Source organism: Podarcis muralis, chromosome 17 (genome assembly GCF_964188315.1).
Source record: "Podarcis muralis chromosome 17, rPodMur119.hap1.1, whole genome shotgun sequence".
Lineage (NCBI taxonomy): Eukaryota > Metazoa > Chordata > Lepidosauria > Squamata > Lacertidae > Podarcis > Podarcis muralis.
Genome location: NC_135671.1, coordinates 30,054,743 through 30,067,349, shown reverse-complemented (window position 1 = coordinate 30,067,349; position 12,607 = coordinate 30,054,743). Strand labels below are relative to the sequence as shown.

Here is a 12,607-nt window from a genome sequence, read left to right as displayed (position 1 = left end):
TATGACTAATGCAACACCATTAAGAGGACAAATCCTCAGTAACAATGACATCAGTAAAAACAGTGCGTATCCTCAGGGGCTAAGGTCCCAATCCCAGGAGGCATAAGCCTTTCACCAAATTAGTCAACAGAATAGTCAGGGTTGGTGGTGCAGCACAGTCCAAACAAACCAAGGTCAAGCACAGGGAATCGGTCTAGGAAACAGTCCAAGATCAGTATCATAAGTTCATCAAGCCGTGGGAACTAGACTTAGAAACAAGGTTGTGTTGTTTCCAGCAAATGAAAGACTCGGGAAGGAGACATTATGTACTCTGGCCTCCTGGACCACAGCCTGACCACAGTTGATGTTAGGTGCATACTCATGTGTATACCCCTTACTCATCAGTAGACCACTGACTTTGGGTCCACAGATGCATACTGTAATGTTTTCTTTAGCCTTGACCCAAATATTTTAGCACCAGTGTTCTTGAGAACTGATGGGTGGTGCTACCTCCTCCTCTGATAGCTCCAGGGGTTCTCCAGCAGGTCCCAACCTGGAGGACCCCTCAAGGAGATACTCGGCATTGGTTTCACAGGACCCTGCTAGCTCCTCAAAAGTTCTTGACCTGTGGGGTGTCTGGTTGATCCTTCAAGGACCTCATGTCTGGTACCAGGTCAGGGCTAGATATAACAGTATGTGATGGAATCCCACCAGAAAATAGTTAATCTGGAAGTGCCCAAAGTCTATGAGTCTGTCCCAGGGTATGGTGGAACAGGGTTGACCTCCTCCGTGCCAATTATTTCACATTTTTGGCTTTTTGCTGTATGCCTTTCTATTTCCAGCCCCATTGTTTTTGTGGGATACTAACAACCTAGGATTGATTTGCTCTCCTTGTCTCCAACATGTTGTCTGCACAAAGAGAATTATGATTTTAACAACACCAACTAGAAGAAAAATCAATATACCGGTAGATAAAAAGCAGCAGAAAATGAGTCAGAGCCAACAGTTTCACCATATGTGGCAATTAGGAAGGAGTTAAAAGTTGACAAGTTAGGGAAAAAATTGTAAGGATGGTTCATATTCCAATAAATATAGAAAAGTGTCTTCAATGAATTTTCAAAGTGACTGTCGACATGGAAACAGCATATTGCCAATAAAAATCCAGAAATTTTATATTGCATTTACAGCAAAGGATTGAGTTTTCATTCTAGAGTGCAACTGATGTGGATTATCCAGCAACCCCATAAATACAAAGGTCTCCCATTTAAGGAGCAGAATCAAGATGCAAATTGAGGAAAACCTGTCATTGAGGGCAACAGTTAAGAAACAGTTCCTGGGGAGAAGACTGAGCTGAACTCCTCTTTTCTAGTGGTTGCCAAGTTTGTAACAACTGGTTTGGAAGGCATTTAAATCCAGTTCTTACTTGGTAGTGGGCTTGAATTTTATTTCATTTCATTTATTAAGTTTGTATACTGCCCTTCATCCGTGGCTCTCAGGGCAGATCACAACATAAAAATATGAGATTAAAAATGAAACAAAATACATAATAAAAACAAGAACAAAGACAATCCATTAATCCCCTTCCCTGACTTGCATAGTGATGGGAAATTGTGAAGGAGGGATCTGCAGAACTTGGATTCCAAAATGGACTCACCCGATCTGACTAATGTGTATCCAGATTGGATCACAAGTCTACTTTAGAAGAGCGGTGGAGTATCAAGCCCTGTTGATCCCAGGGCAATGTTCTGTTCTATTGAAAGAGCACAGCGGCAATAAGATTGACTGTGCTAGCTACTCCAGGCCCTGAGCAACTGGGAGACTACTTCTGGGAGCCCTGATAAGAAGGATCAGTTGCAGTATGCATACATGTTCACCTATATGGACTTAACCGTCCAGGGTTCCTTTATCTTACCTTTTACTTTATATTGTGCACAAATTACTTTTTGTTGTATCATTTCATAGCTATACAAGTTACAAATTTCAGCACAGACACCAAAAAAGAGGAACTTCTTCATTAATAATTGCTTCAAGCATTCGTTCTTCTATCCATTACAACCGTCTTATTATACTTAAACTATGCAAAACAGTTCATACTGTACTTTCGTATTTGAATACGTAAGTAAATAAACTCAATTTTTCTTCAATGTAATATATCAATGTTGCTTTTGTTGTTTTGTTTGCCACCTTTTTCCAGGATTGTGGTCAACTTTTTCATTATAAGTTTATTTGATTGCTGAACTTTTTGTTATTTCATGCAATTTTATTGTTCATGGCTTAGAGAAAAAAATAGTGAGAGATATAAAATGCATAAAATAAGCACAAATGCTGCCTGCCTACCCCTTTCTATTTTAAACTTTTTTTTTTTTTTCCTTTTTAGAAGGCTGGCTGCATTGTGGTCTTGGAAATGCCTTGCCCATGCCAAGCTGCTTCTCAATTATTGAGGGAGCTCTTTGCAGCTTGCAGACTTTACCCCAAGGAACTTATGCACAAAGCCAAAGGTGCATAAGAAATATCCACTTGCCATCCACATCTTTCTAGAGCAGGCATGCATCTGTGCAACTTGAGCAGAGTCTAAATGGCCTTCCCACTGCTAACAGCGGTGAATTTAATTCTGACTTGCTGGAAATGTGGATCAATGTTCTTTTTATTCAACAAAAGCCTAAAGAGAAAATAATTCTGTGTAGGAGATATAATATTTAATTACCAGAGAAATGGATTCAGCAAAGCAGGAGATACTTGTAAATAGCTAACCTCAAGGACTGCATTAGCACATTCTTTATCATTTGCCAGAAGCCTATGCGTGGCTGAGTTACTCAGAATTTGACACTAAGCCAAGCTAAAAATGCGATTAGAGGTGGAAGTTATTTGACAAAATATTAATACAGTGGTACCTCGGGTTAAGAACTTAATTCGTTCTGGAGGTCCGTTCTTAGCCTGAAACTGTTCTTAATCTGAGGTACCACTTTAGCTAATGGGGCCTCCTGCTGCCTCTGCTCCGCCGCTGCGAGATTTCTGTTCTCATCCTGAAGCAAAGTTCTTAACCCGAGGTACTATTTCTGGGATAGCGAAGTCTGTAACCTGAAGCGTATGTAACCCGAGGTAGCACTGCAACTAGGTGCTGCCACTCTGCTTGCCACCCTCACCTCCTCCTTTACCCTTCCCCCACCCCTTCCCCCACCCTCCAGTCAGTGGCGGAGCTTCATGCTCCAGCACTGGAGGGCAGAGAACAGGCGGGGGCAGGGCTGGCGTGCATCCTGGGGGCGGGGCATGCTGCCAACAGGGGCGTGGCATGCATCCTGGGGGCGGGGCACCCAGCACAGGCGGGAGGGCAGCCACGATGGCACCCCACCGGGATCGCGCTACCGGGGGCGGTGCGCTCCCCCGCACTCCTCTTCCTCCGCCAGTGCCTCCAGCCACCCCCTATCCCCCCAGAGTTTGCTCCAAGCCCTTCCTTTTCCCTCTTGAGTCGCACGCCTCCCACCCTACCCCCAATCAAAGAATGGGGAGGTGCTTCACAAAGCAGCTTGCTAAACTGCTGTGTGAAATGCCTCCTCTTCCATTAAACCCTCCTGTAGCCACGTTTAATGGAGGGGGTAGGGCTTCACAGTACCTCCCCTCCATTAAACAGCTCACCTGGGCCAGCCAACTGTACCTATAATAAATTATAATAATAATATTTTTTTATTTATACCCTGCCCTTCCCACTTCAAAAACCGGGCTCGGGGCAGCTAACAACAAATTTAAAAAACTTAATTGTAAAAGCAGCATAAAATACAGTATAAAAACATGAATAACAATAAAATTCAAAGTTCAGAAACCAATTTAGGGGAAATCCATCTGATAAGCATTAGATAATCACCAGGGCTAATGCCGCAGTTGGTGTGACTCCCTACTGAATGCGAGAACTGTGGAGCATGATGACAAGTTGGAGTTTTTCAAAAATATTACATAAGGGTTGTGTGTTAATTTGTTCAAACCAGGGTCCTAGTTTTGCTGGAACATCAGAAGTAGAATCTTTAAGTATGTATTTCATTATATACAAGCAGAAAACATTGAGGCAAGTTAACTGGTCAGCCTCATCCCCCCTCCTTTCAGTACCTGATTCAGTACCTAAATTAATTTCAGCATGAGATGGTTTAAGAATGACTTGTGATTCTTAAACCAGGCCTTTCAGATAGACGTCCCCAGTTTATTTTTGAATTTCTTGTTTATATTTATAAACTACAGTTCTGGACCATGTACAAAAGCACACACACACACACACACACACACACACACACACACACTCTACTCATTCGCATTAATGACACAGATAGTGCAGATCTAATTAGGACAGAGGTGGATGTGGGCATGACTCATGAGGCAAAGCAGAACTAGCAATGTGACTGGAAATTAAATGAGACCCCAAGTAAAGACATTCCCTGATTGGAAACTAGAGCTATTAATCACAGACCTACACTCACATCCTCTGCTTTCCCCCTCCTGACTGCCTAATGGTTTCCATTTATGGAGACTTTGGGGGAGATTACAAAAACGTATCAAACTAGAAAACAAGCAATTCTGAAGCCTTGGCCTGTTTCTTGGATTTCCTTGGATCACAGCCACCCTGCATTCTGAGGTATTCGGAATATCTCCAGGGCAAGTATTTCTCATCTTAGCCACATTATCTGAGGCGAATGCATAGTCTTAAACATCTGCCTGTTCTGTACAGAGCTCCAGTTTGTTTGCCCCTACCCAGTCATTTCTGACCACAAACTCTATTTTTATACAGCTCTAATCTCATCAGTCTCCCTGGAATACCATGGAAATGAGAGCTAGAATTATCAGTATCTTGGTGACATCAAACTCAAAATCAGAGTACAGTATTCCCCAGCATCTTTATATACTATTTATTTAATCTAAAGGCCTTCTGTTTTACAGTGGTGCCCCGCAAGACGAACGCCTCACAAGACGGAAAACCCGCTAGACGAAAGGGTTTTCCATTTTGGAGGCGCTTCGCAAAACGAATTTCCCTATGGGCTTGCTTCGCAAGACGACAGCCCATAGGGAAATCTCCGGGACAGCGGGGAAGCGCAGCGCGTCTTCCCCACTGTCCTCGGACCTCCTCCGAAGCCGGGCGGCGGGGCGGGAACACCTCCACCCGCCGCGGGCTTCGGAAGGCTCCTCCGAAGCCGGGCGGCGGGGCGGGAACACCTCCCGCCGCCGCCCGGCTTCGGAACAATGCTCCAAAGCCGGGCGGCGGGGAGGGAACACCTCCCTCCGAAGCCGGGCGGCGGGGCCGCGAAGCCTGGGCGCGCTGATCTCAGCGCGCCCAGGCTTCGGCATGCTGGCAACCGTCTTTGCTCCCCCCTGCCTGCCTTCCCGGGAGAGCGGAGAAAGGCAGCGCGTTTTTCCGCTGTCCCGGACGGCTTTTGAAGGCAGGCGGGGGGGGGAGCAAAGACTTTTGCCCCCCGCCCGCCTTCAGAAGAGGTCCTGGACCTCTTCTGAAGGCGGGCGGGGGGCAAAAGTCTTTGTCCCCCCTGCCTGCCTTCCCAGGGGCTTTTAAATCGCCCCGGACAGCGGAGAAGTCCTCCGCTGTCCCGGGGTTTTTTAAAATGCTGGGGGTGGGAATAAAAGCCCTTGTCCCCCCCCCCCAGCCTTCAGAAGAGGTCTGGGGACAGACTGTCCCCGGACCTGGTCTGAAGGCGGTTTCCCTAGGAACGCATTAATTGATTTTCAATGCATTCCTATGGGAAACCGTGCATCGCAAGACGAAAAACTCGCAAGACGAAGAGACTTGCGGAACGAATTAATTTCGTCTTGCAGGCACCACTGTACTTTTCTGCCTCAATGTCAGGTACTCCGGATCATTTACAACAGGATGACAGCACAATTAACAATATTCAGTAAAAGAACTGAAACATTCAAAAATACAAGAAAAAAAGAATTAGTCATAGATATGCATGAGATCCTAATAAATAAAGTAATGTTTGAAGCTTTGGGATTTTGATCTAATATGGAGCTTAAAGATTAATCTTCTCTACTTTATAAGACACTATTGAACCTACAAATGGGCAATGGGCAGAATCTTAAAAGAGTTGTGGAAAGGAGATTTAGGCCAACAAATTGATGAACACAAGTGGGGTTCTATATGATCTAAACCAACACTGCATACCATTTTGGCTAAACTGTAGGAAGTCATTATAAGATGCCCCTGATGCCCCTATGCTTTTTAAGAAGTTAGCTACTGCATTTTTCCGTGTATAAGACTAGGTTTTTTTTCTTCTAAAAATTAATGTTAAAAATTAGGGGGCATCTTATACACGCGTAATGTCCCCCCCATTTTCTTAAATCTGAGTCCCCCAAAATAGGGGGTGTTTTATACATGGGGGTGTCTTATAGACAGAAAAATACGGTAATCTCTCACCCTTATGCTGGAGAGGATGTAAGCTTAAAGGCACATTCCTCCACATGTGGGGGGAGTGTCTCTTAAAGATTTCTGCACCCATTTCCCCCCACAATTATCCACCATTATAGGGCAACCTCTTGTACGCAATCCCATGTTAGCCCTGCTGTCAATGGGAAATGATATCAACCCAAATGTTAAACATAAAGAGGCAAATATTTGCTTCCAATTGTAATAAACACCCCCTCCCACCACAGAAACTTAGACCCGATATGTGTGTAATATAGCACATATGGAACACTTAACTCACCTTTGGAGAGTGATAAGAGGTTGGTTTTCAATGTATTACTGTTTATTAACAGTACAGTAACCTCCCTTTGGTCTCAGTCGCAGCAGCCAGTAGATAAATTATCTTAATACTTTAAATAAAAGTATACTCTAATTTACACGATTTTACAAGTTTGTTTAGATGTCATGTGGATGACTTCACATAAGACTTAATATCTGTACATATATCTGTCTTGGAAGACAACGGTTTGTGTTGGTAATTTATTTTTAAATGTTTCAATAAAGTTTGCAAGTAAAACAAAACAAAACAAAACAAAACAATGTCCGTAAATAAAAAGGACATCAAGAAGAGAGGGAATTGGATCTCCTTGGTTTATGACATTCCGAGCCTAAGTACAGCAAAAGAGGAGGTGCTATCACATGTTCCCACAAATCAAGCCTCGGTTATCAGCAAGATAGTCAGAAGGCCTCCCTAGATGATCTCCAAAATCAGCCAGTTCATACTGTAGAGCAGGAGTGGCTAAGCATTTTTTGGTTTGAGGGTCATATTGATGGTCAGCCCACCTCCTTAAGAGCCACATGCCAGCACTGGGAATGGCTAATTTTGTATGTGTGTGAATCTCTCTTTCTCTCTCTCTCTCTCTCTCTCTCTCTCTCTCTCTCTCTCTCTCTCCCACCCACACCCACATATATGCATATTCCCCACACATATACAATGCACACAGTCACCAGTCATGAAGGCACACTCTGCCTCTCTCACAAATGCACATTCTCAAACATGCATTCTCACAATAAACACATGTAAAGACAAGACACACACAACCAGGATTTCCAGCCCTCCACACTCCAGGGCAGTGAAAACAGTACTTTGCGTAAATCATTATTTTTTATTTCTTTTTAAATAGATCTGTTTATTTGCAAATACAAAAAGAAAAAAGGTAGGCAAGATAACAGCCTTTTCAGCTGACATCATACTTATTTTAAAAAAATAATTTATTATTTTTACTCCGCCCATCTGGCTGGGTTTCCCCAGCCACAATAATAATATTCCATCAATTCTTATTTAAATATACAGATTAATATAAGCAATCCATATGCCCAAATAGATATTTAAACCATGTTTTCAGATAAGCACCATCACAACGTCTGCTACTGTCCTGCAACACTTTGGAGTCTCAATTTCTTTTATTCCAACAGCATGAGAAGAAAATAAGCCCCTCAAGCATAAGGTAGGGATTTCAGATTTGCCCAAAAAATCTAGTTTATTTATTTATTTTATTTCTGACACTTATATAGTTAAGGTACCCTGCCGGTACGGGCCAGTCTTGACAGACTCTAGGGTTGTGCGCTCATCTCACTCTAGAGGCCGGGAGCCAGCGCTGTCCACAGACACTTCCGGGTCACGTGGCCAGTGTGACGAAGCTGCTCTGGCGAGCCAGCGCAGCACACGGAAACGCCGTTTACCTTCCCGCTAGTAAGCGGTCCCTATTTATCTACTTGCACCCGGGGGTGCTTTCGAACTGCTAGGTTGGCAGGCGCTGGGACCGAGCAATGGGAGCACACCCCGCCGCGGGGATTCGAACCGCCAACCATGCGATCGGCAAGTCCTAGTCGCTGAGGTTTTACCCACAGCGCCACCCGCGTCCACTTATATAGTTACCCAGTAACAATTGTATGGATGATAATTCCATGCTGATAAAACTCAGGTAATAGCATTCTGGGACCTACTCTGTGCTTTCTATAGATTTTATATTCTAGCACACTGAATCATGTATTATAAATTGGTAGGATTTAAATAACTACCAACTGACATGTTTAATTAGAAGAGATAATTGAGTTTCTAAAAATGCATTAGTATCCGGTAGATTAAATTAAATTCAACCATCCATCATGTTTTAATAGTCTGAAAAGTGCCTTAAGTATTACGCTAATGGTTTCCTTCTGTTGGCCGTGCTTTGACTGTGTGCAATGACTAGAGCTGCCATTTATTTATCTATTTATTACAGTTATTTGGCACTTCTTCACTAGAGTGTCTCAAAGTGACTTAAAAAGTAAGAATAAAAATAACATTCTACTGCGACTGATCCAACCCACCACATTAAAACGATTAGCACAAAATGGTGCCACAGACATACCAAATTATCCCTTAGGGCCAAAGGCCTGGGAGAATAAAAATGGTTTTGCCTGGCAGCTAAAAACGCAATGGTGTTGCCAGCTGTTCCTCCTTGAGGAGAGCATTCCACAGTGGGGAGCCACTACTGAAAAAGGCCTGTTATCACGTCAGCGCTCTCCCCACCTCCCTTCAGAGGGGCACCCAGAGAAGGGCCTCAGATGATGAATGCAGGGTTCATGTGGAGAGAGGCAGATGGATGGAGTAGTGGAGATGCAATGAAAGCAGAAAAATATGCTTTCTCCACTGCTTTCAATGCTACCAAATCGACATGAAAATGAGCGCTTACTAGCATTTGGTTCCATTTGTCTGGAGTTTCCTTCCACTTGCATTCAAGCCTTCTCTGGGCTTGCTTTATTGCCCTAAACCATGGGTGGGCAAACTAAGGCCGGATCCAGCCCAGTCGCCTTCTAAATCCGGTCCGTGGACGGTCCGTAAATCAGCGTGTTTTTACACGAGTAGTGTTAAGTTGTGGGCGAACATATCAGATGACACAGTGATTCTTCCAAAGCAGCTCTTTATTTGTAAGCTGGAACAAAACTGACTGAGGAACTCAGTCAGCCTGCTTATATAGAGCTCCAGAACAATGTAACTGTTGCCATTTTCTAAAACTATCCAATCACTGAACGTCACTTTCGATCCTTCATTTGCATACAAACTATCCAATCACTGAACGTCACTTTCGATCCTTCATTTGCATAACTATCTACAGTATCCCCCTGCTGGCCCAGGGTGAGAACTTCAGTACATAACAAGTAGAATGTGTGCTTTTATTTAAAATGCATCTCTGAGTTATTTGTGGGGCCTGCCTGGTGTTTTTACATGAGTAGAATGTGTGCTTTTATTTAAAATGCATCTCTGGGTTATTTGTGGGACATAGGAATTTGTTCATTCCCCCCCCCCCAAAAAATATATAGTCCGGCCCCCCACAAGGTCTGAGGGACAGTGGACCAGCCCCCTGCTGAAAAAGGTTTGCTGTCCCCTGCCCTAAACTCTGGGAGATATTCTCTGCCTGAAATCCTGGAACGTTGCTGCCCGCGTAGACAATGAAGTACTGAGCAAAACGGACCAGTGGTTTGACTCACTATAAGGCAGTTGCCCATGTTCCTATGATTCCTATGTTCCTATGATTATCTTCTGAAGAGAAACTAGAGATGTTTGGATTTAATTTTTACAAATTCCAGTATGAGCTGGCCTGATTCGCCCCTTCCAAACTAATATGCAAATCAAATTTTCTGACTATTGCAACATAATTCTTGACTTAGAAGGCATCAAAATCCTTATTTTTTGAAATTAAAAATGAAGAAAAGACATTTTAAAATATGTATTTAAATTCAAATTTTCATACTTTTCTTTTTTGTTAATTAGTGTAAAAGTGACACAGACTGGAAATAGATCGTCCTGTATATCCTCAAGAGAAGCACTTTAAGATAGTCACAATATTAGAGTTTCCTTGTGCTTTCTCAACATCAGCACTCCTGAACATCAGAAATGGTGGTCCATCTAGTCTAATGTTCTATTTTCAGCTGTGGCTAGTCATAACCTTCATGATTCCTGTTCTGTTCACATTATATCCTAATTGTGGATATGCCTGTTCTATGTCTATGAAGTGGGGGCAGGAATTAGGCAGGACAAAAGACACTAACTATGGTTTCTCTGCTGCTTCTTTATCAGTGGCTGCTATTGTATGTTGCAGAGGAAATTGCAGGTATTTGTGCAGTAAGTGCATATTCCATTTAGAGTTGCTGCTGCTGCGTCTTTACTAGCAGCTAAAAATGATAAAGATGAAACATTTGCTGGTTTGATGTAAAGGGGAAATTCCACCTGCCTAATTTCTCTGCATTGGATGCAGTGTCAGGGTTGATAAAACAGTGGCAAACTTAATACCATTACAGAACATTTGTTCTTAAAAGGTGCATGTATGCAGTTCTGGGCTAAACCCAAATCTGCACGAATTAAGTCACTTTGGATTCAGTTCCAGGGTCCTATTGATGGACGCACACAGCAGGTTCAGAACATTTGTTGTTCTAAGTCCCAAGATGAATTGCATAGCAACTAGGACTTTTGTGTTCTTTTAATTTTTATTTGAATTTGAAAGTTGATCTAATGACAGCTGAGTAGTGTTGCTAAGTCCAGTCCTTGAGAGGGTTCCAGTAAAAGTTGCACTGAAGAGAACATTTCCTCCAGGTGGGTTTTTCTACGGCTGTACCACTGAGATAAGAAGAAGAAAATGCATTAATATGACTGGATGCAATGGATGACAGTATTCTTGTACCTTTAATATTTGGTCATAAAGGGAGCCCATTTCAGATTGTCATACAAATAATTACTGTTAGGCAGGCAGGCAGGCAAAACATCTCGATACCTGCTGAAATTCCTTCACCATGGTACAATGTACAGGTAATGATGTAGCAGGTGGGAAAGATTTGACTGTTCTTTTTCTTTTGCTTTAGTTTGTTGCCCAGCCAAACTGCCAACAACTGCTTGCCTCTCGCTGGTATGATGAGTTCCCTGGCTGGAGGAGGCGCCACTGGGCCGTGAAGATGTTGACTTGCGTCATCATTGGATTTCTTTTCCCCGTCTTCTCTATCTGCTACCTGATAGCTCCCAAGAGCCCACTGGGTCTGTTCATCAGGAAGCCATTCATCAAATTTATCTGCCATACTGCATCCTACTTGACTTTCTTGTTCCTTCTGCTGCTTGCCTCTCAGCACATTGACAGGTCAGATCTGAACATGCAGGGACCTCCACCAACCATCGTCGAATGGATGATATTACCGTGGGTCCTGGGTAAATGTATTAGTAAAGAAAATTCAGTTGACTTGCATAACTCTTCCATAATTGTCTAGCATTGCCTAGCATATACAGCAGGGCATTGTAGTTTATTCTATGATTCTATTATAAACTAGTTCAGTAATCTTTCCGCAACCCATCTAGGTCAATAACAGAAAATTCCATTTAAGATTAAGGAATTTTTAGGGAAAGGAATTTCAACTTTAATTTTATTTCAGAATTAAAATTACTTTAAAATTAATATGTTGAATGGTGGGCAGTCAGATCCAGATGCTTTTCTCCACTTGGACAAACAGGCTAAACTAGCATTTTTGCTCTAGATTTTAAAAATGGGAAATGACGTGGCTTTAAAAAAAACCAACCATATGGGGAGAGGGGGAATCAGAAACAAAGTTCCACCATTCCAGTAGGGAAAACACAAAATAGATCATTATGCTTCATTGCCCAGCAGTAAATTGCATAGCAAAGGTCTGGGCTTCTTCCACCATTTTAATGGAAGTTCTTCAGTCTTAATAGAAAACCATATAAATAAGAATCTGCACCCATAACTCATATTTTTTTTCCACTGAAGAGCCAATAACTGACTGATTTGCGGCAAAGTCTGATTTTTTGACATTTCATTTTGGGCCATTTTCTTGAGACTGTTACTGCATATGCTCTAATTTATTAGGGACAGTCCCTGTTTTCAGGCAGCTTTCTGGGACACCTAATTGTCCCTGTTTTGATACATCTCTATGTTCCCTCTATTTTTTCCTTAGTCAGTTGCATTTTGTGCCTAGTGCACATACATATCAGGGTGCATGCAATGAACACTAAGGCTGCAATCCTAACACCTGATGTTGATCAGTAGAAAAGTAGACTACAGTACAGGCCCCTCTCTGCTGGCCTTTGATGATGGGTAGGAGTGCCACTGATGTGGGGCGGAGCCCCTATCTCAGTAAGCTACCAGCAGAAGCAAGTGGAGATCCCCAAAACAGGGCATTTCAAGGCAA

General features: G+C 42.8%; 1 protein-coding gene across 4 annotated transcripts in view; it reads left to right on the top strand.

The window, feature by feature from the left end:
* TRPC4 (transient receptor potential cation channel subfamily C member 4) overlaps positions 1–12,607 on the top strand; it is a 62,581-nt gene that overhangs the window by 34,856 nt on the left and 15,118 nt on the right. Inside the window, exon 4 of one of the 4 annotated variants that reach the window (XM_028712225.2) lies at positions 11,276–11,444. The exons of 1 other annotated variant lie outside the window; for it this stretch is intronic. In XM_028712225.2, coding sequence (XP_028568058.2) covers positions 11,276–11,444 — 169 coding nt within the window. Of the gene's footprint in view, positions 1–11,275; positions 11,613–12,607 lie in introns of those variants that run through there. 2 more of the 4 variants (XM_028712223.2, XM_028712227.2) reach the window with 2 other exon arrangements.